Below are 27,371 nucleotides of genomic sequence, written 5' to 3'. Positions count from 1 at the left end.
CAAGACTACTTCTGCTCCCTTCTTTCCCCAACAGCTTGGGGCCCAGCACCCTGTCTTGCTGAGCCAGACATGCCCATCTGCTCCAGCAAAGACCCAGGGTTTGAATTACTTGCCCCAAAGCTGCAGGCTTCACTGAAAGCAGCTCACAGTGGCTGCCCTGCCACCCCCACCAACATGATACAGTTCTGTGGCGATCTGGAAGCCTACTTTCGCCGTCTCCGACTCAAAGAATACTTCCAGGACAACACTGAACAGTGCACTGATACACAGGTGCCCTCCCACCAACAGCACAAGAAGAAGAACTCCACATGGACTCCTCCTAAGGGTCGAAATGACAGTCTGGACCTATACATTGAATGCTTCCGCCGGCATGCACAGGCAGAAATCGTGGAACAACAACATCGCTTGCCTCACAACCTAAGTCGTGCAGAACGCAATGCCATCCACAGCCTCAGAAACCACCCTGACATTATCATCAAAGAGGCTGATAAAGGAGGTGCCGTTGTCATCATGAATAGGTCTGACTACCAAAAGGAGGCCACCAGACAACTCTCCAATACCAAATTCTACAGGCCACTTCCCTCAGATCCCACTGAGGAATACACTAAGAAACTACAGCAGCTACTCAGGACACTCCCTACACTAACACCAGAAGAAATCAACATACCCCTAGAGCCCCGACCAGGGTTATTCTATCTACCACCCAAGATCCACAAACCCGGAAATCCTGGATGCCCCATCATCTCGGGCATTGGCACTCTCACTGAAGGACTGTCTGGATATATGGACTCTCTACTCAGACCCTATGTCACTAGCACTCCCAGCTATCTCCGTGACATCACTGATTTCCTGAGGAAACTACAATGCATTGGTCACCTCTCAGAAAACACCATCCTAGCCACCATGGATGTAGAGGCTCTCTACACAAACATCACACACACAGATGGAATACAAGCTGTCAGGAACACTATCCCTGATGATGCCACAGCACAACTGGCTGCTGAGCTCTGTGCCTTTATACTTACACACAACTATTTCAAATTTGATGACAATATATATCTCCAGATCAGTGGCACTGCTATGGGCACTCGCATGGCCCCACAATATGCCAATATCTTTATGGCCGACCTGGAACAACGCTTCCTCAGCTCTCATCCACTCATGCCCCTTCTCTACCTACGCTACACTGATGACATCTTCATCATCTGGACCCATGGGAAGGAGACTCTGGAAAAATTCCACCACGATTTCAACAGTTTCAACCCCACCATCAACCTCAGCCTGGACCAATCTACACGAGAGGTCCACTTTCTTGACACCACGGTGCAAATAAGTGATGGTCACATTAACACCACCCTATATCAAAAACCTACCAACCGCTATGCCTATCTTCATGCCTCCAGCTTCCATCCCGGACACATCACACGATCCATTGTCTACAGCCAAGCACTGAGGTACAACCGCATCTGCTCTAACCCCTCAGACAGAGACCAACACCTACAAAATCTCCACCAAGCATTCTCAAAACTATAATACCCGCACAAGGAAATAGGGAAACAGATCAACAGAGCCAGACGTGTACCCAGAAGCCTCCTACTGCAAGACAAACCCAAGAAACAAACCAACGGGACTCCACTGGCCATCACATACAGCCCCCAGCTAAAACCCCTCCAACGCATCATCAAGGATCTACAACCCATCCTGGACAATGATCCCATACTTTCACAGGCTTTGGGTGGCAGGCCAGTCCTTGCCCACAGACAACCTGCCAACCTGAAACATATTCTCACCAGTAACTGCACACCGCACCATAATAACTTTAGCTCAGGAACCAATCCATGCAACAAACCTCGATGACAACTCTGTCCACATATCTACACCAGCGACACCATCACAGGACCTAACCAGATCAGCCACACCGTCACTGGTTCATTCACCTGCACATCCACCAATGTAATATACGCCATCATATGCCAGCAATGCCCTTCTGCTATGTACATTGGCCAAACTGGACAGTCTCTACGGAAAAGGATAAATGGACATAAATCAGACATTAGGAATGGCAATATACAAAAACCTGTAGGAGAGCACTTCAACCTCCCTGGCCACACTATAGCAGACCTTAAGGTGGCCATCCTGCAGCAAAAAAACTTCAGGACCAGACTTCAAAGAGAAACTGCTGAGCTTCAGTTCATCTGCAAATTTGACACCATCAGCTCAGGATTGAACAAAGACTGTGAATGGCTTGCCAACTACAGAACCAGTTTCTCCTCTCTTGGTTTTCACACCTCAACTGCTAGAACAGGGTCTCTTCCTCCCTGATTGAACTGACCTTGTTATCTCTAGCTTGCTTGCTAGCATATATATACCTGCCCCTGGAAATTTCCACTACATGCATCTGAGGAAGTGGATATTCACCCACGAAAGCTCATGCTCCAAAACGTCTGTTAGTCTATAAGGTGCCACAGGATTCTTTGCTGCTTTTACAGCTCACAGAAGTGTTCCTGTCTTTAACACTCAGATGCTGAACTCCCAATGGGGTCTAAACCCAAATAAATCCGCTTTAAAAAAGCTTATACAGGGTAAACTCAAATTGTTCACCCTCTATAACACTGATAGAGAGATATGCATGACTGTTTGTTCCCCAGGTATTAATACATACTCTGCGTTAATTAATAAGCTCCAATACATCTGTTAGTCTATAAGGTGCCACAGGACTCTTTGTTGCTTAATAAGTAAAAAGTGATTTTATTAAAGACAGAAAGTAGGATTTAAGTGGTTTCAAGTAGTAACAGACAGAACAAAATAAGTCACCAAGCAAAATAAAATAAAATGCGCAAATCTATGTCTAATCAAACTGAATACAAGTAAGATCCTCACCAGTTCCAGAATGCTCCCTTTTACAGACTAATCTCCTTTTAGCCTGGGCCCAGCAATCACTCACACCCCTTGCACACTGTCCTCTGTTCCAGTTTTTTTCAAGTATCCTGAGGGGTGGAGAGGCTCTCTCTTTAGCCAGCTGAAGACAAAATGGAGGGGTCTCCCAGGAGTTTACATAGACTTTCTTGTGGGTGGAGACCCCTTCCTCACTCCTATGCAAAGTCCAACTCCAAGATGGCGTTTAGCAGTCACCTAGGCAAGTCACATGTCCATGCATGACTCACGGTTTTTACAGGTAGCATCCATTGTTTACATGCTACCTTGAATGTCCTCAAGTAGACGACTTATGTGGATTGGACCATTCCAAGCTCCACTGTTCTTTAAGTGTTTCTTGATTAGGTGCTTATTTTTAACATTCCTTTCTCCAGGAACTGACCAAATGCTCTACTAAGCTTATTGAGAAATTAAGCCAGTACACAGCCAACATTCATAACTTTGAATACAAAAATGATACATGCATACAAATAGGATTAATACATTCAGTAGATCATAACCTTTGAGATATGTTACAGCATAAAACATACTCTAAGAATATTTCCAAGAAGCCTTATGGTAGCTACCGTCACAGTGTGTCCCTTATATACTTAATACAAGACACGAACATTAGGCACCAAATAAGAGACGTCCCTTAAAATACGTGAAGGACAACCACCCTGCTCCAAACTTACAGTGAGATTTGTCCTTCAATAACATATGGGGTTTAAAACCCCAGTTCCTGACTGCAGATGTGAAACAGATCAGAGTGTGTTGTTTTTTAAATAATTGCGTTTCATCCAAGGAACAAACCACTATCTCTTCTCTCTTTCTCCCCTCTGGATGCAGAGTCCCACCTTCAATGCACAACTGAGAGTTCACCCATAAGAGCAGGGCGCCCTGCCCTAGGGCTAAGGTTGCTAAGGGTAGGACACTTGGAGCTAGGATAGGGTTCCTAAAGGTAGCGCTTCTCACCCTACGGTTAGGGATCCTAAGGGTAGGCACTTGGAGCTAGGGTTATAGTTCCTATGGGTAGGACACTTGGACCTAGAGTTAGGGTTCACATGGGTAGGGCTCCCCGATCAAGGGATAGGGTTTCTAAGGGGAGGGCTTCCCACCCCAGGCTTAGGGTTCCTAAGGGGAGGGCACATGGAGATAGGGTTAGGGTTCCTATTGGTAGGGCTTCCCAACCTAGGATTAGGGTTCCTACAGATAAGGAATATGGAGCTAGGGTTAGGGTTCCTAAGGGTAGGGCACATGGAGCTAGGGTTAGGGTTCCTATGGGTAGGGCTTCCCGTCCTGGTTTTAGTGTTCCTATGTGTAGCGAACTTGGTGCTAGGGTTAGGGTTTCTATGGGTAGGGCACTTGGAGCTAGGGTTAGGGTTCCTAAGGGTGGCGACCTTGGTTCTTGGGTTAGGGTTCCTATGTGTAGGGCTTCCCGCCCTAGGTTTCGGGTTCCTATGGGTAGGGGATTTGGCGCTAAGGTTAGGGTCCCTATGGGTAGGGCTTGTAGCCCTAGGGTTAGGGTTCCTAATTGTAGGGCACTTGGAGTTAGGGTTCCTTTGGGTAGGGCTTCCCGCCCCATGGATAGGGTTCCTAAGCATAGGGAAATTGAAGCTAGGGTTAGCGTTCCTATGGGTAGGGATTCCTGCCCTAGGATTAGTCTTCCTAAGGGTAAGACACATGGAGCTAGGGTTAGGATTCCCATTGGCAGGGCACATGGAGATAGGGTTAGGGTTCCTATAGGTAGGGCACTTGGATCTAGGGTTAGGGTTCCTATGGGTAGGGCTTCCTGACCTAGGGTTAGGGTTCCTAAGGGTAGGATGCCCCGCTCTGGGGTTAGGGTTGCTAAGGGTAGGGTTTCCCGCCCTAGGGTTAGGGTTCCTAAGGGTAGGATGCCCCGCTCTGGGGTTAGGGTTGCTAAGGGTAGGGTTTCCCGCCCTAGGGTTAGGTTTCTTAAGGGTAGGGCACTTGGAGCTAGGGTTAGGGTTCCTTCGGGTAGGTCTTCCTGCCCTAGGGTTAGGGTTCCTATAGGTAGGGCACTTGCAGCTAGGGTAAGGGTTCCTATGCGTAGGGCTTCCTGCCCTGGGTTTAGAGTTCCTAGGGGTAAGGCACCTTAAGCTAGGGTTTGGGTTCCTACAGGTAGGGCTTCCTGTCCTAGGGTTAGGGTTGCTAAGGGTAGGGCACTTGGAGTTAGGGTTAGGGTTCCTACGGGTAGGGCTTCCTGCCCTAGGGTTAGGGTTGCTAAGGGTAGGGCACTTGGAGCTAGGGCTAGGGTTCCTATGGGTAGGGCTTCCTGCCCTAGAGTTAGGATTCCTATGGGTAGGGCACTTGGAACTAGGGTTTGGGTTCCTACGGGTAGGGCTTCCCGCCCTAGGGTTAGGGTTGCTAAGATTAGAGCACTTGGAGCTAGGGTTAGGTTTCCTAAACGTAGGGGACTTGGAGCTAGGGTTAGGGTTCCTATGGGTAGGGCTTCCCGCCCTAGAGTTAGGATTCCTATGGGTAGGGCACTTGGAGCTAGAGTTTGGGTTCCTACGGGTAGGGCTTCCTGCCCTAGAGTTAGGGTTGCTAAGGGTAGGTCACTTGGAGCTAGGGTTAAGGTTGCTAATGGTAGGGCACTTGGAGCTAGGGTTAAGGTTGCTAATGGTAGGGCACTTGGAGCTAGGGTTAGGGTTCCTAAGCAGGGCCGGCTTTAGGAAGTGTGAGACCAATTCAGACAGTTTCGACGGGGCCCTGGCAGGGATGACTTAAAAAAAAAGAAAAAAGAAACACATGTAAAAAAACACGTGGGGCTTGTACTCACCAGGCAGTGCTCTGAGTCTTTGCGGCTCTTCGGCAGTGGGTCCTTCACTTGCTTCAGGTCTTCAGCGGCACTGAAGGACCCGCTGCCGAAGTGTCGCTGAAGACCCAGAGTGAGCAAAGGACCCGCCGCTGAATTACCGTCGAAGAGCCGGAGAGAGTGAAGGACCCGCCGCTGAAGTGCCGCTGAAGATCCAAAGCGCCACCAGGTGAGTAAAAATTAAAAAGGCGCCTCTAGCCAGGGAAGGGATTCTCACTGGGTGCGGCATCCCCTCTTATGCACGGGGTCCGATTCGGGGGAATTGGTGGAATAGGCCTAAATCCGGCCCTGCCCATGGGAACTGGTGAGCTGGGCAGACGGAGAATGAGCTGGGACTTGATGGCGAAATCCCACTTCTCAACGCCCCCAAGAAGTGCATAAAGACAAGGAGCAACCCAGAATCCTCCACCCACCAGGCTGGAGAATGGAGAAAGAATGAATGGGATGGTTTGGCAAGTCTTTTTCCCAGTGGGCTCCTGGGTGGGGATTTTCCTGCCTTACAACAGTGGCTTAAAAAGAGTATTTTATTTATTATTCTGCATTAAGGAAGCTGACTGCATCACTGAGACAACAATCAAAATCATCCTGCTTCACCTCAGACAAACCATATGGGTCCCTCCTAACCCCGCCTAGTGAGCCAGTCAGTTCAAGCCCTTCTGTCATTCACATCCCAAGCAAGAGCTTGGATCATGCCAGTCGGCATAACTAACACACAAAATGCCTATGAAAACAACAGGCAGCTCTGTGCCATGCACAGCCAACTCTCCCCTCACCGCAGGCTGTTCGCTGCTCACACCCCCAGGAACTACAAAGATCAATGAAAGATTAACATCAAAATCTGTTAGATCGTGGAGTGATCTGCTAAAGGGACGCATCGCCCGAGTCATTTAAAGCCAGGCTGGACAAAGCACTTAAGAATATACCATAGAGAAACCCCCCAGCACAGGCAGGAGCTGGACAAGATAACCTAGCAATTGTTTTACATCCCCAGCTTCTCTGATTTTAAGGAAGCTGAGGAGAGAGAGAGCAGCAGCTCAAGGAACGTGTCCTCTCACAATAAGTTCAAGAAGACTGCACTGAGCAACAGAAAGGCACTACGGAGCCAGGGCAAACCCAGGCTTCGCCCTGTATCTTTCAACCTGCCAAAGCACAGATGTGGGCAATGCAAAAGAAAAAACCGTGCCAGAGGTTTAAAATAACGCCGGACTCGCTGATTTGACATCAGTCACATTCCCCATCACCTCCATCTCACCAGGCTGCGTTTCTGAATTCCATTTACACCCGTGAAAGTGGAGACAACATCAAGGCTTTGTGGGATGGTGCCTGGAGGGAAGAATTTGGGTTTCTCTCTGCTGAAGGAGAATTGAGAAACCTGCTTGCCATTCTCTCTGAAGAGAATGTACACAGCCAGGCTGCTTGGCGACTGTTCCACCTAGAGATCCTCACTAAAAGACGTCTCTCCTCTTCGTGCCATGTACCCCAAACACCGTTTCCCTCATTGGTTAGTCATCTTAATGGCTACTCTTATTAACAAGATTACACTGAAATTTTCCCTAGGGAGTTGATCTTGCTAATGCTTTTTCTAGTCTGTAGTATCAGTTGCTCTCTGGATCAATTTATCTATAATCCTACAGGAACAACATTAACACAAAGGGAGAACTAAACCAGAGCCCATGATTTCTCCACTGAGAAGGCAAAGGGGAACTCAGTTTATTGGGAAGTGAAGAGATGCGTTTACCAGACCCTGGTGGAAGGCTTGGGGCAGTGGGGAAGAATGGATTTAGTTTGCTCAGGAAAGCACTGTTTTGAGCCCCTGAACAAAGTTTTCATTCAGCTGGCTGAGATGGCCCGTTCCCAAGGAGCTCGACAGCACACCCCCACTCCAGCCCTACCATCTGCACACAGCTGCAGCTTACAGCATTTGTAACAGGTGTTTCCACGGGGAAGATCCTGTCTGCTCCTGCAAGCCAGCCATAGGATGCAACAACACAATGGGATTCCGCAGCTGCTCACCCTGTGACTGAGATCAGGAAGCAACCCAAAGGCTGCCTGTGGAGAAAGGTCCAGACAACACCCCCAAGTCTCTACATGGGGTTCCTTGGGAACAGTGAAACCTTCTCAGTGCAAAGGATCCCTTGCAAGTAGTAAAGGCCCTATGGCAGCACAGACCTAGGAGAAACCTGACCTGTTCCTGCACAGACAGGACCATCTCTTTGCAGCCAGCTCTTCCACATATGACATGCTTGTGCTGGCTACAGGGAGGGCAGTGGAGCCCTAGGTTTATGCCCATGCACAGGGGCCTGTCATAAACAGATTGTTAAGGGTTAATGTCTCTTCTACCTGTAAAGGGTTACAAGCAGGGAACTGGACACCTGACCAGAAGACAAATCAGAAGACAAGATACTTTTACATTTGGGTGGAGGGAAGCTTTTGTGTGTGTTCTTTATCCGTTGTGTTTTCTTCTCTCGGAGGGTCTGAGAGAGACCAGACATTACTACCGGCTCTCTAAGTTTCTTTCCAAATAGTAAGTAAAAACAGGTGGTTTAGGCTTTTTGATTGTTTTACTCTATTTGCAATTGTGGCTCTGGCTGGTTAACTTTTATAACGTGTAGTTGCTGGGAATATTTTGATTTGTATTGGTACTGGGGGGAAAGTCTCTTTCTGGTGTCTGTAAGCTATAGGACCCTGTAATATTTACATCTTGAAGTTACAGAGATAATTCTTTACTTTTTCCTTTCTTTTATTAAAAGATTTCTTTTTAGAGAACCTGATTGATTTTTTTTTCTTGTTTCCCTTGTTTTATTCCAGGGAATTGGGATAACTCACCAGGACGGGTGGGGGAGACGGGAGGGGAGAGAGATAGAATCTCTCTCTGATTTCCTTGAATCTGTTTGCCTCTTTGTGGAAGGGAAGGGAGATGCTTCTCTGTATGGTGAATTAAGAGGTTGGATCAGTATCTCTCAGGATAGCCCAGGGAGGGAAATTCTGGGTGGGGGAATGGTTTATTTCTCCTTGTTTTAAGAACCCAAGGGATCTGGGTTCTTGGGGTCCCCAGGGAAGGTTGGGGAGGTCAGAGTGCCCCAAAACACTATATTTTTGGGTGGTGGCAGTGCTATCAAATCTAAGCTGGTAATTAAGCTTAGAGGATTCAGGTGCTAGTATCTCATTTTCTGAACTCTAAGGTTCAGATCTGAGAGGGAATGCTATGACATGGTGGTAGCGGTGGGATAGATAAGAATCCAAAAGCCAGTAAGATTATTAATTTGCTTCTCTGCTAGCTGGTTATAAGCAGAGGGAAGGGGTTTATTTTTTTTAAACTGCAGCCAGAGGAATTTTTTTTTCCTTGCTCCATTCTACCTGTTCATAGGGAGGGCTATTAAGGTTTAACGAGGGCCGTTTGTTAAACAAAGCAGCCTTAAGTGGTCAGCAACGCACTCCAGCCAGGACACATTTGTAAATGAAAGAGTTTTCTTTTGCTTTTTAACTCTTTCGGGAGAGGCTAGTAAGTTAAAAAGGACTCTGTTGCTAAGCAACCCCAGGAAGCCAACAGAGAACCAGCATTTCAGGCAGTAAACACCAGAGGGCGCCTCAGCACAAGAAAGCAGGAAACATGACTTCCAGGGCAAAAGTGGAGGCAGAGGAACAAATCAAAGAGGCAGACCACAGGCGAGACATGGGCAAAAAACTACAAGAGATGGAGCTGAGAGAAAGAGAAAGAGAGGCGGCCTACAAAAGAGAGCAAGCAGCCAAAGATGTAGACCACCAAAGACAGCTGGAACTCCAGAGGGAGACCTACCAGCAGGCCCTGGAATTAGAAAAGGCTAGGCAACAGAACCCAGCCAATCCTAACAACCTTTTGCCAATAATTGTTCCACAGCACAAGAAATTTCCCACCTACAAGGCAGGTGATGACACTGAGGCCTTCTTAGAAAATTTTGAAAGAGCCTGCCTTGGGTACAGCATCTCTGAAGACCAGTACATGGTAGAATTGAGGCCACTGCTCAGTGGACCCTTAGCAGAGGTGGCGGCTGAAATGCCTAAGGAGAAAATGAACGTTTATAAACTTTTTCAAACCAAGGCCAGATACAGAATGGGGATAACACCTGAACATGCCCGTCGGCGGTTCAGAAACCAAAAATGGAAACCAGATGTGTCATTCCCCCGACACGCCTACCACATTGCAAAGAATTATGAAGCCTGGATATCAGGAACAAAGGTTAACAATATGGACGAGCTGCACCACCTCATACAAATGGAGCAGTTCTTAGATGGTGTTCCTGAGGAAATAGAGAGGTACATCCTAGATGGGAAACCCAAAACAGTAATCGAGGCAGGGGAGATTGGAGCCAAATGGATGGAAGTGGCAGAAAAGAAAAAAGCTACTGTCAAGGGGAACGAATACCCCAGAGGGCACACCGACAATAAACCCTACAACCGAGGGCAGCCAAAGACCCCACCTACAACCCAAGGAAAGCCACAGACGCCCTATTCTTCCACCTCACCAGTCTCCAGTAACCCACCTCGACCCAGTGACCAGTCAGCTGGAAGATGCTTTAAGTGTAATGAACTGGGACATATAAAGGCTAACTGCCCAAAAAACCCCAACCGAATGCAAGTCATTACACCACCCATCACACCAAAGATCCCCAGGCCCAGATGCCTCTCAAATACCCTTGGAGCGAAGGGAAAATTTGAGAGTGGGCGGAAAGAAGGTTACCGCATGGAGAGACATGGGGGCACAAGTGTCAGCTATCCACCAATCCTTCGTCGACCCCAAATTCATCAACCCAAAGGCCCAAGTGACAATTTACGCCTTCATGTCACAAGCTGTAGACTTGCCTACAGCTGAACTGCCTGTCCAGTACAAAGGCTGGTCAGGAATGTGGACTTTTGCAGTCTATGACAATTATTCTATCCCCATGCTACTGGGGGAAGACTTGGCCAACCAGGTGAAGCAGGCCAAGAGAGTGGGAATGGTTACCCCCAGCCAAACCAGGCAAGCTTCCCTCCACCATGACAGGGCCCATGCACGTGCACACATACACTGGACCGATCAACCACCAAGTTACTGGCAGACCAGCTCAAAGGCCACAGATATGGTGATGGAGAATCGGTTACAGATAAAAAGACACAGGTGGACCCAACAAGTCTTACTTTGCCTAGAGCTCTGTGTGGCCTTGGGTCAGCCCTAAGGAGTAGCACCTAAAATGCAATGAACAAACAAAGCGCACCTGGAAGGTGCTGAAGTGCAATCCATGCCCATCCTCTAGTTTGCCATGGCACTCACACTGCCTGGGTTCTGGGCACCAGTCCGGGAGGCTCTGCATTTTAACTTAATTTTAAATGAAGCTTCTTAAAACATTTTTAAAACCTTATTTACTTTACATACAACAGTAGTTTAGTTATATATTATAGACTTATAGAAAGAGACCTTCTAAAAATGTTACAATGTATGACTGGCACATGAAACCTTAAATTAGAGTGAATGAATGAAGACTCGGCATACCACTGCTGAAAGGTTGCTGGCCCCTGGTATGGAGGGACAAGTATGGGTGATGTAATATCTTCTGTTGGAGCAGCCCAGAGAAACTGCTTCTGCCAGGACACTGGCAGTTAGTCTCTCTGGTCTAGTGGCTCCAGGAATGCTGTGGTTTGTTGATTTTCCAGGTAACAAGGAAGACACAAGCAAATTTTATGACTCTGCATTTATATGCAAATTTGCTGCTGCAGTCTGACTGGGCTCCCCTTGCCCTACCCACTCCATTCCCGTCTGCCTCTAAGGCCATGTCTACACTTACAGTTTTGCAGCGCTGGTAGTTACAGCTGTGTTAGTACAGCTGTATAGGGCCAGCGCTGCAGAGTGGCCACACTTACAGCAACCAGCGCTGCAGTGTGGCCACATTTACAGCACCTGCAGCGCTGTTGGGAGTGGTGCATTGTGGGCAGCTATCCCACAGAGCACCTCGTCCCATTTTGGCGCTGTGGCTTGTGGGAAGGGGAAGGAAGTGTGAGTGTCTTTCCGCTTCCTGTTCCAACGCCCCGTGGTGCTTTGCTACACATTCCGAGCAGTTTGGCGGCATTGTGATTCTACAGCGCTTTTTCTGCAATTTTTGTTATAAATGGAGCCTGAGCTGCTGACGACCTTATTGATGAATGTTGCCAGCACATCACGCATGGCAGTGGAGCTATTCCTTCAGCTGCAAAGTGAGAGTGACAGTGACAGTGAGGAGTCAGACGATGATATTGAATCGCCTCACTGTGAAGACACTAAATTGCTGGTGGCAGTAACAGACGTGCTCAGCTCCGTGGAACGGCGCGTTTGGGCTCGGGAAATCAGCACTCAGTGGTGGGATCACATCGTCCTGCAAGCCTGGGATGACGAGCAGTGGCTGCAGAACTTTCGGATGAGAAAAGCCACTTTCATGGCACTGTGTGCTGAGCTCGCCCCTACCCTGCGGCGCAGGGACACGAGACAGAGAGCTGCCCTGCCAGTGGAGAAGCGGGTGGCTATTGCAATCTGGAAGCTGGCAACTCCAGACTACTTCAGATCGGTGGCGAACCAGTTTGGAGTGGGAAAGTCCACCGTTGGAATGGTGCTGATGCAAGTTTGCACAGCCATTAATCGCACCCTGCTAAGAAGAACTGTGACTCTGGGGAACGTGCAGGACATTGTGGATGGCTTTGCAGAAATGGGTTTCCCTAACTGTGGAGGGGCAATAGATGGGACGCATATTCCTATTCTGTCACCACCCCACCTGCCATCAGAGTACGTTAATCGCAAGGGGTATTTCTCCGTGGTTCTGCAAGCGCTTGTGGATCACCGTGGGCGTTTCACTGACATTTACTCAGGATGGCCTGGAAAGGTGCACGATGCATGCATCTTTAGGAACAGTTCCCTGTTCAGGAGGCTGAGGGCCGGGACTTTTTTCCCAGACCGCAAGATCACAGTAGGGGACGTCGAAATGCCCACTGTGATCCTTGGAGACCCCGCTTACCCGTTAATGCCCTGGCTCATGAAACCATATACAGGGAAGCTTGACAGGAGCAAGGACCGGTTCAACTACAGGCTGAGCCGGTGCAGAATGACTGTGGAGTGTGCTTTTGGCCATTTGAAAGCCCGCTGGCGCTGTCTTTATGGGAAGCTAGATTTGGGGGAAAGCAGCATCACCGCTGTTATATCCGCGTGCTGTACCCTCCATAATATTTGTGAAGGGAAGGGTGAAAGATTCAGTGAGGAATGGACCTCCGAGGTTCGACGCCTAGAGGATGAGTTTGCTCAGCCAGAGAGCAGGGCTAATAGGGAGGCCCAGGAAAGGGCTTCAAGGATTAGGGATGCTTTAAGGGAGCAATTTGATGCTGAGAGCCAACAGTAATGTTTGATGCATTTGATGTGCTTTGCTTTACCTTGGTGTACAATATTTACCACTTCCAGCAATAATATAACGTAGTGAAAAAGAAAAAAAATCCTTTATTCAACATACAGTACATAAAAGGCAAGGGGGTTGGGGTGGTGGACTGTACATTCACAGGTTTGAATATGTCCTATTTTGATCACTATTCAATGTCTGCTGCACTTCAGGATTACTATGCTGCAGGATAATGGGGGTTGAGTGAACAGGGTAAGAATTATAGTTATCAGGGGTGGTAGGTGATCGTACAGGTGTTGGGGGCAGCTGGGGATAATAAGGAACTGGCTGCTGGAGAAAGTTGTTTTGTGGAAATACTGGGGAACAAGGAAGAGGGCATTGAGAGGGCTGTGGGTGACAACGGTACATATTTGTCTGCATGGCTACGAGAGACTCGAAAGACTCAGTTTGGCGAGCCAGGAGGCTTATCATCTGCTTTGTGGTTTTTTTGGCAGACAATTCCTTTCTCCTGCTTTCTGTTTGCCTCCATTCATGTACACTCTGTCTCCATTCATACATTTTCTCTCTCCTTTCCTGTGTCTTCCTACTTTCTCTGTTATAGTGACTCATAACAGATTTGATCAATTCCTCTTTTGATTTTCTGGGATTCCGTCTCAAGTTCTGCAACCTACGTGAGGCCGGTGATCCGGCTGCAGTAGTCAAGGTCACTAGAAAAAAGAGAGATAGAACCATGTAATACACAGAGGCTACATTGTTTATTATCACACAGTGAAGGACTTTTTAGACTTTTGGTAGCATCCTTCTCACATACCTCACATAACACAGAGAGGGCAGGGAAGCTAAGTCATGGCGAGCAATGGGGTGAGTGGTTTTCCCCCGATTTCCCCTTGGGAGTGGGAATTGACCAATGGGTCACTGGGGTTTATCTGCAATGGGTACAGGAGGTAGCTGGTGTCCTGAAGAGGGGACAGTAGTGAACAGGAAGGTGGTGAGCTGCTTGGGGGGGGAAGTGGGGGGTTGGGCTTTGGTCCGCATTCACGCCGTCCTGCTGGTGAGGGGGGGGGGAAGCACCGCAGTGCTGCATGCCTGCTTGGAGGGGGGGTGGGGAACACCGGAGCGCACCGCGGTGCTGGATGGCTGCTTGGAGGGGGGGTGGGGAACACCGGAGCGCACCGCGGTGCTGGATGCCTGCTTGGAGGGGGTGCATAACACCGGAGCGCACCGCAGTGCTGGATGCCTGCTTGGAGGGGGTGCATAACGCCGGAGCACACCGCGTGGCTGGATACGTGCTGGGAGGGGGGTGCATAACACCGGAGCACATCGCGTGGCTGGATACATGCTGGGAGGGGGGGTGGTGAACACCGGAGCGCACCGCGGTGCTGGATGCCTGCTTGGAGGGGGGTGCATAACACCGGAGCACACCGCGTGGATGCGTACGTGCTTGGAGGGGGGGTGGGGAACACCGGAGCGCACCGCGGTGCTGGATGCCTGCTTGGAAGGGGGGGTGCATAACACCGGAGCACACCGCGTGGCTGGATACGTGCTGGGAGGGGGGAGGGTTAACAACAGAGTGCCATGGGCTGGGGAAACGCGAACCTGGCGCCCTGCACTCAAGTATCCCTAAATTCTCAACAGGGTTTCCTACTCCCAGACATATCACTGCTGCGTGTTACCTGGGAAGAGAGGGAGGGTCTTCTACAGGAATGTGGATACCGCCCTGGCCCCTATGCAGCTTGCCTGTGTGCAGCCATGGTCCCCCCACCCCTCGCTGCACAGTGGATCAGACGAGTTAGCCTGACCGGGACAGGGACCACGGTGGCTCTCCCGATCAACTTGAGAAAGCAAATTGCAAACGCTCTTGATGCAACTTTTCAAGAGATTACCGAGGCAGATTACAGAGACATGATAGAGCAAATCAATGGGCTATTCCACGTTTAGGCATGCATGCAGGCAGCCATAACCAAAACCCTCCTCTCCCAAAACATAAAAATCTACTTACCCCGAGCACGATCCTCAGTTTCTTCCTCACCATCAACTTCCTGCTGCTGCGACTGGCTAGCCTTCTCCAGGCTTGAGAAGAGCTCCTGGCTGCATGTGTACTGGGACTCCGGGGTGTCTCCCTCCACGCCAGTAGCCTCACTGTCGCCGTCCTCTACAACCTCCCCCACTTCTCCCTGCTCTGAACTCTCCATCGTGCTCCTAGGATTGGCAGTGGGGTCACACCCAAGTATGGCATCCAGCTCCTGGTAAAAACGGCAGGTCGTGGGGGCAGCTCCTGAGCGGCGATTTCCCTCACGAGCTTTGCAGTAAGCACTCCTCAGCTCTTTAATTTTGACCCTGCACTGCAACGCGTCCCGTTCATGGCCCCTTCTCATCAAGGACTGCGATATCTGCCCATAGGTATCAAAATTTCTCCTTCTGGAGCGCAGCTATGCTTGCACAGCCTCCTCTCCCCAAACACTTATGAGGTCCTGCAGCTCTGCATTGGTCCATGCTGGGGCTCGTTTGGTGCGTGGAGGCATGGTCGCTGAGTGATTGACTGATTAATTGCACTCCACACCTGGCTGAGCAAACAGGAAGGGGATTTTTAAAATTCCTGGGGCATTTAAAGGAGGGGTCAGGTGAGCCCAGGGCAGTGGAGTTTGCATGATTACCAGAGAGGCTTCTAAGGTATGCTGGGATACCTGCTTATGCCACGGAGGTCAATAAAAACGCTGGTGGGTGTCTACACTTGCTGACCAGCGCTGGATCACCAGCGCTGGATCCTCTACACCCGAGGCTCGACCGGGTGTACAGCCAGCGCTGCAACCAGGGAGTTGCAGCGCTGGCCGTGCTGTGCAAGTGTGTACACATCCTAAGTTGCAGCGCTGTAACTCCCTCACCAGCGCTGCAACTCTGTAGTGTAGCCAAGGCCTAAGACTTGCTGTCCCCTACAGAGCAATCTTGCCTGGCTGCTCTCATTCCAGCTAGCTGGTAACGACCATACTAAGGTCTCCCGGAGAATAAGAGCAGACAGCTACTGTTCACAGCTCACCAGCTATCCAACTCTATCCAGCCTGCCAGGGGATTTCATACCCCCTCTAAATTCCTATATGCTGACCTATTACCAGACAGCAACCTAGGAAAGAATATCACCCATGGGCAGCGGGGAAGAGGGAAAGAAAGAAGACAGAGCTTAATCAAAACCTTTCCACGAAAACGTCCCTAAAACATCTGGAATTAATACCAGAGAGCGCGAACGACAGAGCAGAGTTTCTCTGCTTTTCCAGACTCAAACCCACTAACAGGGCTAGCAACATCATACCCCTCAAGCTGATGCCAAGGTGAGAACACCGCAGAGTTCACATCTCAAATCCCCCAGCTGGGAAGCTTCACCTTCTTCTGAGGAGAATAAATTAATGCTCTGTATTCGTTCCCCACTCACCATGGACACAAACCTGCCTGGAGCGGGGTATGCACTATGTATGCGGGACGTTAAGAAATTGTAATCTATTGGAGTGAAAGGGGAATTTAATTCCAAATTCTTTCAGTCCTAGGCTTCTTCCCTAACAGAGTCCAATGTGCCCTAGCCTCCTAGAGCATGTGGGGAATGCAGTTCTAGTTGTATGTAGGCTGCTCTGTGCACAGAAAGCACAGAACCTCTTGCCACGGCTGTCTGACCTCAGCTAAATTTGGAAGTTATCCTTCCCTTCGCGTGTTTTCTGGCCAGAAAAAAGGAAGAGGGGAAAAGACATTATACCAGCCTCCCCCCTGACCTATGGACTGCAAACCCCAGAATAGAAAACCTTTAACAACATTGTGGTTTGCTGACTGCCTGAAGTCTCCTGCCACTCCCCATGCCTCCCAGAGCAAGATCCCCCCTCTCCATAGCGTATCTCCAGGGCTAAGATGTCATCTGCATAAACCAAGAGAAGAAAACGTGTTGCAAAATAATCCCTGCAGATTTACAGATCAACACTCAATCCGTGATTTATAGACACGAATCAGCTCTGTTGCAAGAGCCCCGAGCTCACAGATTCGCATGAATTTAAAAGAAGATCCAAGCTACTGCAGCTTCCCATGGCCTCCTGCAACTTCCAACAGCAAGCACGTAAAGGTATCATCTCCACCCAGCAGCACCTCAACCTGCCAATTGTACACTAGCTGCTTTGTTGTGCGACTCTACTATTGTTAATATGAACAAGGCAACCAGACCCAAAGGCTTGTCATAATTTCACTTGCGCTTGTCTGAGCATGGCTGCACCTGAAATGATCTGGGGCAGAATTCAACAACAAAAAAAACAGGGAGAAATCACAGGTGTTTGCAGCTCTAGTGAAGAGAAAGATTTATTTAAAGTGTGTCTATCCCCTGCTCTAGACATGCGGCCTAAGCATTATACCCACCCACTCTACTGGCCAGCAGGGACATTTCCCTGGAGCTCAGGTAGCCAAGCCCCTGCCCACGCGTCCATGTCTGATACAGTGTGACACACATTTGATACAAGGCCAGGTACTTTCTGAGTGTCCGGAAGTCACATAACACGCTGCCCCAGGCATTTACCGTGTTACTGACTCTGGGTTAAAGGCAGGCAGGGGAACATTTTGAGTCCTGCAGAGAACCTCCAAGGCAGTAAACACGGTGACGTGGCAAGAAGCAAACAGAGCAAAGGAAAGCAATGGCACCTGATCAAATAAGGGAGGAGAAACTAGTTTCAGAAAGACCGCCCTGGACTGGGTGGCTGCCCCTGCCGATCAAACGAGCCATTCTTTCGCGGGTAGCAGCCTCTTTAAATCCCAGAAGCAAAGTTCACGGAAACCCACAGGCCACAGGAGAGAGGCGAGAGGGGACGGACAGCCACTGCCTTAGGTTTGAGCAAGAAGAGAGACACCTGTAAGAGAGGCTGCCCCACAAAACACTGAACACACCACACAGGACAGCCTAGGCAGGAGGGCACAGTCCAAGGAATTGGAGAAGAGCCCCAAAATAGAAGAGACAACCTAATTCCTTGCCAGACTGACACATCCTACCAGGGGGGACCCAAGTACTCCAATCAACGGGACAGAGAAATTCTCTCCCCGCCCCCTTGCTCTGTTCTCACACTTCTTGTGCTACTAGCCGTCAAGCTAAAGTTACACAGGGAAAAGAACCCAGAACGCAACTTCAGGGGCAGCATTCAGCACGTCCTTGCAGAATGCAGCTGGTGAGTCAGACCCCACCAGCCGCAGGGCCTGGCCTCCTGGAGATGCCCTTGGTGCATAATGAGGTTACTAAGAGTTGAGGGCTCCCATTTCCTCACAGGCCTGGGCTCTAAAATCGGCAAACAAGCAACTGGTGACAAGCAGGCAGCTCCTGAGCGCTGTCTGGGGGTTGATAAAGAGCTCTTCTGAAAGCAGCCACTCTGTCTGTTTGCGTGGAAGAGGCAGTGGGACGGGGGAGGGTGAAGAGGCCATCAATGGAAGGAGTAGTTTTCGTCCAGCTGGCTACTTTAAGCTCCCAAGCATGGAATCCTGCCTGGAAATTCCTGGGTTTTTTGTTGTTGTTGTTGTTTTATTTAACGAGCATTTATTGGCCAGCTAATAATTGATGAAATTGCCATTTGGCACAGCATGGAAAGTGGAGCCTAAACAAACATTCACTGCAAAGAAAGAAGCATTTCCCAACTGGTGTTTGAACTTGTTTAGCAACAGAAGGGATCTGTTTCAACTGTTTACAGCTCAGCCCCAACCTATCACCACTGGCAGAGGAGAAGAAAGGAGTGTGAATGGGGAGAAACAAGCCATTGGCTTGGAAGTTTTCTGCTTGCAGGACAGCACCACTAATTCAGTGAAAGGACTGCCAAAGCAGGACACCATCTGGGAGGGGAGCCCCAGTGCCATCCATTACACTTGAGCATTGTAGACAGACAAGGTGGCGGAGGTGGTATCTTTTATTGGACCAACTTCTGTTGGGGCGAGAGACCAGCTTCACATCTGAAGACAAGCTGTGTAAGCTCGAAAGCCGGTCTCCCTCACCTTGTCTCCCTCTTAGCCTGGGACCAACAGGGTGCACCGCTTAAGCATTCTATCACTCCAGTGCAGCAAGGCCCCAGCCACACAGGCAGCAGGCCCAACTGGACAAGACCAGGCGCTGCCATTAACTGGACACTGCAACTCCCCGCGCTAGGCAAAACTTGGCATTTAGTTTAATCACACACCTGGACTGAGCTAAAATAGTATCTTGCACCAGAGAGCACCTCAAGGAGCTGAAAGAGATGGCACGCAGGACAGCGCTCCCACCCTGTAAAGGCCACAATGCTCAAAGGGCAGCCTGAGACACAGTTAATGGTTTGGGACACTACACTCTGACTCTTCCCCCATTGCCATGGTCCTCGGGACCCAGACTCACATGCCAACCCAGTCTCCCTTGCCCCCGTGCAATAGAGCAGGACAGAGAATTAACTCACAGCCTGATTTCTTCCAACAGCCCAGGTGGCACTCAGGTGGGTACTATGCACTGAAGTTCTGCGTGAAAGGCCATGATACCTAGCACAGAAATACATCCCTGCAGCTCCCTGTCCAACATCCAGCCAACCAAACCCCCTGTGTTACAGAAAAGAGATCCAGTACTGAGTGTTGAGAAACATAATTGTGCTTGGGAAGCCTGAAGCCGCTATTAAGTCATTCAGTGCATGCTCCTGCCAGGATTTTCTGTGGGGCTTTTTTTCCAGTCAAGTTTTAAATGACTCTTAGTTGCTTTAAGATAAGCAACAATTTCTATAACCTCAGTTTCATGACTCCTCAGTGTTTCTGGCCTAAATAATTTACAAGTGAGAGGCCACCAGATTTACATGGGAGACAGAGTTTGGATCTAATACAGGAGAACTCATAATGCAAGATACTAGAAGGAACCAACACCCAGGAGCAGGAGCACCCGAAGCTCCCTGTTACTCACATGAGGTCTGGTTTGTGCCGATGAAGGATGGCACAGAATGCCAGGCCGTCCCGGAAAGAGGTGGTCATGTTGGTGATGCTCACATCCCGGTAGCCTTCACACTGCTGCTTGCACCACAGCTGCAAGTTTTTGATGGCTGCCATTCTGGGTAGGGGGGCAGTCAGAAACAGGGGCTAGGCAGGTACAGGAGAGGCGAGGCAGATCCCTGCAGCGATGCTCCCAGTGGAAAATCTGACATCCAGAGCGGCACTTGGCAATGCCAGGAACTGAAGAGTCCCAAACTCCACCAGCTTGGTTCCGTTATAGACCCAGATCCTCCACCCGCTGCAAAGTGCTTTTGCTACCAACCTGCCTGGCTGCTTCTGCAGGCAAGAAAAGGAATGCTGCAGCCACCGCTGGCGATGCTGGGGGTGTGTGGACAAGGCCAGTTCCTGCCCCTCCCCCGTCACTGCTGGGTGGGGGCTGCAAGCGATGCTGGTGCAAGACCCCCCCGGTCACTGCTGGAGGGGGGTGCAGGCGATGCTAGTGCAAGACCTCCCCGGTCACTGCTGGGGGCTGCAGGCGATGCTAGTGCAAGACCTCCCCGGTCACTGCTGGGGGCTGCAGGCGATGCTAGTGCAAGACCTCCCCGGTCACTGCTGGAGAGGGGTGCAGGCGATGCTGGTGCAAGACCCCCCGGTGCCTGCTGGAGAGGGGTGCAGGCGATGCTGGTGCAAGACCCCCCGGTGCCTGCTGGAGAGGGGTGCAGGCGATGCTGGTGCAAGACCTCCCGGTCCCTGCTGGAGAGGGGTGCAGGCGATGCTGGTGCAAGACCCCCCGCTCCCTGCTGGAGAGGGGTGCAGGCGATGCTGGTGCAAACCACACACACACACACACACTTACGCTGGTCACTGCTGGTGGGTGCCGACGAAGCTGGCCCCAGCCCGGCTGTGCCTAACAGAGGGAGCCCGCCGCAGCCCCAGAGGGTGTCAGGAGCGTCCCGACTCCCAGCCCCAGACGCGGGGAGCCGCCGCCGCCGACTCCCGCTCGCCGCCCAAGGCGCAGCTTGTCCTGCAGCCCGGCTCCGGTGCCCGCGGCTCGCTGCCCTCCCCCGCCAGCGAGTCCCGGCTGCAGCCTGCTGGGTGTGCGGGCAGGAGCCGCGCCGCGGCCGGATCTGGGGGGAGGAGGCGGGAGAGCGCGGGGGAGGGATCAGGGAGCCGGGCGCCCCCCACCGGGAGAGACGCCCCTTCCCTGGGGCAGGGAGCAGCCGCGGCCATGCTCCGCCCCGGCGCGGGTGAGCAGGGTCCGGGGCACGTAGCCGGGCGGGGGGAAGCTGCAGCCCAGCGCCCCAGACCCTGTGCCCGGCAGAAGCGGCCACCTCCCCGACCCCGCTCTGCAGCAGAAGCGCCTTGCGGGCGGGGCGGGAGGAGCCGCAGCCGCAGCGTCCTGGCCCTGGCCCTGGCCCCCGGCAGAAGTAGCTGCGGCGGGCGGGGGGTGCAGACAGGGTAGTGCACCAGTAAGAGTCTGAAAGGAGCTGAACGGGGGCAGGACCGCAAGTGGGAAGGGTGGGGAAGGGTCCCCCACGGTCCTCACTTGCTCTGGCCCAGGGCCCCAAGAAACCTTCTTCCGTCTGTGCAGGCCAAGCCCCGCTGGGGGCGGGAGTGCTGCCCAGGGGCTCGGGCTCTGCTCCGTCGCTGCCTTGGGGGACACCCAGAGAGCGCTGGGTGCGGGCCCTGGCCCAAGCTAAGTGGAGACTATGGAGCTGCAGAACCAGCCCCTGGGGAGCCAGTGAATGAATCGACCTAGCCTGGGGAAGGTGCTTTCCTCTGGCTCATAACCCTGGGTGTGGAAAGATCAGGGAGATAGCTCAGCCCATCCTAGGGAGATCCCAGATGTCCTGATTTATAGGGACAGTCCTGATTTTTGGGTCTTTTTCTTATATAGGTTCCTATTACCACCCACTCAATCCTGATTTTTCACACTTGCTGTCTGGTCTCCCTAGCCAATCCTGGAGCTAGCACACCCCTTGAGCTGGGCTTTTTCTATCCTGGTTTGGGTCAAGTGTAGAACCATCCTCTGGGGCAGAGTTAATAGGACTCAGCAGATTTCCACCCATGTATCCCTCTGCTCTCCCATCATGTGTGAGTGCAGAGGACATCTCTGCTGCAAAGCTGCTAGGGGCAATTGTGGGGAACCATTCAGATGATGGTTCAGAATCATTAGCTGAGTCTTCTCCTTGTCCTGTCCTCATGCTGCTTCCCACCACCTCCCTGCACATGTGATTGCCAGAAAATTGGTGCTCAAGCAGCTGGCATCTTAGGAGATGCACCATATTCTGAAGCTTTCTGCCACAGGCATTTGGGACAGTGAAGTAGCCCCACTTGATTATCCTGTCTCCAACTCTGGGGCAGAGTTGATGAAGGCAGTGCCATATACTGTGCAGCACCAAGTAGTAGGTGACAGATCGCTGGAGCACTTGGGCTACAGGGTCATTATCTACTCGTTTGCCATAATTGAATCCTTGTCTGTTTGGATGACAATGTTAGGTGTCAAGACAAGTTGGCTAAGTGAAGAAATATCTTGAAGCCATTTTCCTCATCTGCCCCGTTGATACAATAACCCATCTGCCCATACATTTATATATCCCCCTGATTTTTTAGCAGACTGAGACCTGTTCAGCCCATGCATGTTTCTAATGAAAAGGCATGTCACAGTTCTATGTAAGCATGCACACCCTGAGCAGGCCCACTGCAGAAACCTGACTGGTGTGCCTCAGAAAGGAGCCTCAACCAAAGCTGTAAACTTGAACACTTCCTCCCTTTGGAAATGTTTGGCTCAAACTTAATTTCTCTCCAGCCCATCTCTAGGGTGTAAGTGTATCATTGCCTTAGCACTCTGAAATTCACGTACATATTTGCTGAGTTACCAGGGTGGTGTTGCTAGTTCAGCAGGCAGAGGCAGCCTGCATTTCTAGTTGAAGAACAAACATTCTCTTCCAAACACTACCTGCACGTCCTTGCTCTCTGTTTGTATTCATCCTGCAAAACTCTAGTAAAATGGAAGCTGCTGGTGGCACTGGGTGATGAAGGATCAGGGCAGGAAATTTAAGGAAGAGGATGTAGCAAACAGAAGCAATATACATTAGAGCTGGGAAGCTACTTCTACTGCATAATACAATTGGATTTAGGGGGCAGAGTCTAGAATAGGTGTGGGGGAGCAGATAGAATGCTGTAAAAACATGCCATGATAAACAGCTCTACAGTCCATTCATTGTTACCCTGCCCTTTGTGTTGTCCTTTCCCCCAGTGCAGAGTGGATGTAAAGTGACTTGTATCTCCTTTGCACTGGTGTAAATAAATGAGTACACAAGGCTCAGCAAATTGGGCCTGGAGGTCTCAAACCAGCCATCCAAATGGAGAATGAGGTATATGCAAGACAGGACCTGCAACCCCATATTGAGGAACATTGTATGTCTCTCTCATGCTTCCCCACAACTGAATGAGCAGAGCCTTCTCTGCTAACACGGAGCCTAGATCAGGCATAGGGAGCTCGAATGAAAGGAGGGTGTGGGGACAGAGTGGGTTTGCTGCTTCCCAGACACAGCTTCACACAAGTGCAGCTGACAGCAAATCAGAGCACAGAAGGGAAGGAGCTGCTGGAGGAAGCAACTCCCAGGAATCTTGGATCCAGAACACAAAGGCTAGTGCCTGAAAGAGAATTTGACAAGGGATCGTTGCATCTGAATTTAGGCCATTTTTTACACTCAGTCAGCAGTTAGTGACTTGAACCTCCTTCCGCAAAGGTACTGAGATCCCAAAGTCCCTGTTTTGGCTCCACTGTTATCCACAAAACTCCCTTCATCCCCATCAGTGTCTAAATGCTCTTGGCACCTAAGTTTTCAGGGTAAAAGCTCCCTAGCTGCCTATGTTTCTGCTTTTGGGCACGCACACTACTGCTTCGCTCTAGGCATCCAGATGCCTAACTCCTGCTTCAGCCTCAGAGTGATTCACAAACTGAGGGAAAACAAGCATTTGCCTGCCTATGTCCCATGTGGGACCCAATTGGCTGGATGTGCTCAGGGGCCACGTACCTGATTGGGTCCCATTCAAATGCTGGTCAGAGGAGGAAGAAGTGGTGGTGCCACCCTATAACTGTTAGCCCCAACCACTGGACTACAGAGCCACTCTCTCAATGCCTCTTCCCTTGAAGATAAATAGTGGGCCAGAGAGAGAATGGCTCTACAGCCCAATGGTTGGGGGACACACCTGGAAGGTGGGCAATCCTGGATCTGGTCTGGTCCCCCTGCTCCAGTCACTCTTTCTTCTGTTGAAGTTGTTCCCCATGGATATATGAGACTGGGGGACCCTCCTTCATTAGAATATCCCCTGGCTCTGTGGTTAGAGCACCATCCTGAGACAGGGGAGATCAGTGTTCCAATCCTCTCTCCTCCTCTGGCTAAGGGGGGAATTGAATCCAGGTCTCTCAAATCCCAGGAACGTGCTCTATAACCAATGGGCTAAAAGTTATAACTACCACTTCCTACTTCGTCCATTTTGTGTGACATGAGGCAGGTGCCTGAATCATTCCCACATGAAATGCCTTAGGAGCTTGACTCCAACAGACCAGTTCCTGTTTGTAGATCTTCAGTCAGAGAAAGGTACTGCCCCGCAGTCCAGACATAGGCGCCTAGGTGAGAGGACAGGGCTTAGTACATTCCACTGCCTTGGCCTCTCTTGTTGGCATGCTGGCTTTGGTGGAGCACATTCTTAGGCACCTACCTCTCCTACTTCATTGTAGAGATGCCTAGGCACCTAATTCAGGTTTTTAGGAGCACCATGGTGGTCCTGCGATTTTCTACGTGTGTAATAGTTAGGCACCACACTGCTCGACCTTGCAATATCTAAGTCTCTTTGTGAATCTGGGCCTTGGTCAGATGCAGGAGGGCACATCTTCAGGCGAGCCTCTGCCTCAGTGTGTTACACCAAGGGTAGGCAGAAGGAAGGAATCGTGACCGTTAGCATCAATTAACATTATCAACTTAAAAGAAACACCTGGAAAAGCAAGGAACTCACAAGAAATGTATTTGTATAGTTGACGAAGCAGTGAAGGACACAAAATAATGCTTTCTTCTAAGAGCTGCCTAGAAATTAGGTATAAAGAATTAATACGTCCAATATAATATATTAATGGCATTCCTATGACATGATATGGATAATATACATTAATATATAAATACCTTACAAATAATTCACAGGGTGTTTCCATTTCATCAACAATCACCAGCCAATGTATTTACTTTATGGGAAGGATTATACATTTCATTATAAATGGCTTGCTGGGCATGTCAGCAACTTTTATATCTCCATTCACTTTATTATTAATGGCTTCCTGAACAGTAACAGCACAAAGATGAACACAATGCAGTATCAATATTTGATGTGGCATCTATAGTCTCCCATTTATCATTTATAACAGGCTACAAAACCATTATAAAACATTTATTACACGTTTATAGATCATTTTATACTAAAACAAAGTTGTGTTATAAATACATTATTAATCCTGTGTGCCATTTACAGGAATCCCTTGTAATAAGGCCTTAGCATATGTTGCTCTACAGCTAAAACAATCAATAGAAAGTTGGTGCTGATAGGAAATATTGCACCCTCTGAGCCAGCTTTCTAGTGCTGTGTGGCTTCAGCAAAGGAGCAGAAGGCAAACATCTGTTTCTTCTCAGGTTACGCTAGAAATGAATCAGCCCTGGATGAGGTCAGTCAGAAGAAATGTGGCATAAAACCAGAATTGTTTCACCCCCTTGGACAGGTGTGTGGCAAACGAAGGTGCAGTTTCTGGGCAAATGTTAACAGAAACTTCCATGGCAGAGAATTCTGGCCCAATCAAATCTAGATTAGCCAAACCAATTCTTAACCTCCATTTTCTTGCAAATCTGCAAAAGGCAATGGTCTCATTACCATGGACATTAGGGCATCATACTCAGTCCTCTTCAGGGAGTTTGGGAAGTGTAGTTTCTGCCAAAATGAGGAGGAGGGAGGCGACAAATTTTAAAAAAATCACTTGTGGGATTTCTTTTTTTTAATACAGTGAAAACAGGGTTTTGTGGAGATAAGCATTCCTCCACAATGTTTGCTGTACAACTACTTCAGCATTGGGAATGTGAAAATGATAGTGGCTCTGAATTTAGCCCTGCGACCCCAGGGCCAGTCAAGCCAAAACATCTACCCTGCAATTATATAGTTCCACAGCCCAAGTCAACTGGCACAGGTCAGCTGCAGGTGTTTAACTGCAGTGTAGACATGCCCTTCATCACCTGGTCTAATCTTCTCTATCACACAGGCCCTTAAATCTCACCCAGTTACCCCAGTGCTGAACCCAATAATTTGTGTTTGACTAAAGCATATAATCTTCTGCAAAGTCTTTCAGTCCTGAGCTGAAGATTTCAAGAGATGGAAAATCCACCACTTCCCTTGGTAGTTGGTTCTAGGCTGTGTACACTGAGCAAAATTTAGGTTGGAGACGCTCATTGGTACACTGCAGGCATTTGGTTCCCATTACATGGTAAAGATGATGGTAATGACATATGAGAGATAGTAAACTCATACCATATTATTACTAACGACTCGATAATATTGTGTAACATTTCAAACTACAAGCAACAACTACTTTGCTCTGGGTCTTAGTTTTCTCCGTGTGCTCTATCATAACTTTAGTCCCAGATTTGGACCTTAGCGTCCAAAATATGGGGGTTAGCATGAAAACCTCCAAGCTTAGTTACCAGCTTGGACCTGGTACTTGCTGCCACCACCCAAAAAATTAGAGTGTTTTGGGGCACTCTGGTCCCCCTGGAAAACCTTCCCTGGGGACCCCAAGACCCAAATCCCTTGAGTCTCACAACAAAGGGAAATAATCCTTTTTCCCTTCCCCCCTCCAGGTGCTCCTGGAGAGATACACAGACACAAGCTCTGTGAATCCAAACAGAGTGACTCCCCCTCTCCGTTTCCAGTCCTGGAAACTAAAAGCACTTTCCTCTTCACCCAGAGGAAATGCAAAATCAGGCTAGCAAATCCAACACACACAGATCTCCCCCTGATTTCTTCCTCCCACCAATTCCCTGGTGAGTACAGACTCAATTTCCCTGAAGTAAAGAAAAACTCCAGCAGGTCTTAAAAGAAAGCTTTATATAAAAAGAAAGAAAATACATACAAATGGTCTCTCTGTATTAAGGTGACAAAATACAGGGTCAATTGCTTAGAAGAAATATGAATAAACAGCCTTATTCAAAAAGAATACAAATCAAAGCACTCCAGCACTTATATTCATGCAAATACCAAAGAAAAGAAACCAT

At 49.7% G+C, this 27,371-nt stretch overlaps 1 protein-coding gene across 1 annotated transcript in view; it reads right to left on the bottom strand.

Annotated features, from left to right (window-relative positions):
- The window catches only part of MICALL2 (MICAL like 2), a 47,899-nt gene extending 27,468 nt beyond the window's left edge, over nucleotides 1-20,431 (bottom strand). Inside the window, 1 exon segment of the mRNA XM_050966307.1 lies at nucleotides 20,030-20,431. Within this exon segment, the coding sequence (XP_050822264.1) occupies nucleotides 20,030-20,172 (143 nt within the window). The 5' untranslated portion in view covers nucleotides 20,173-20,431.
- Between the last annotated feature and the right edge of the window lie 6,940 nt (nucleotides 20,432-27,371).

The sequence above is a fragment of the Gopherus flavomarginatus genome, chromosome 9 (assembly GCF_025201925.1).
Source record: "Gopherus flavomarginatus isolate rGopFla2 chromosome 9, rGopFla2.mat.asm, whole genome shotgun sequence".
In the NCBI taxonomy this organism is placed as follows: Eukaryota; Metazoa; Chordata; order Testudines; family Testudinidae; genus Gopherus; species Gopherus flavomarginatus.
The sequence above is the reverse complement of the archived record's forward strand: the minus strand, read 5'-3'. Positions and strand labels throughout refer to the sequence as shown.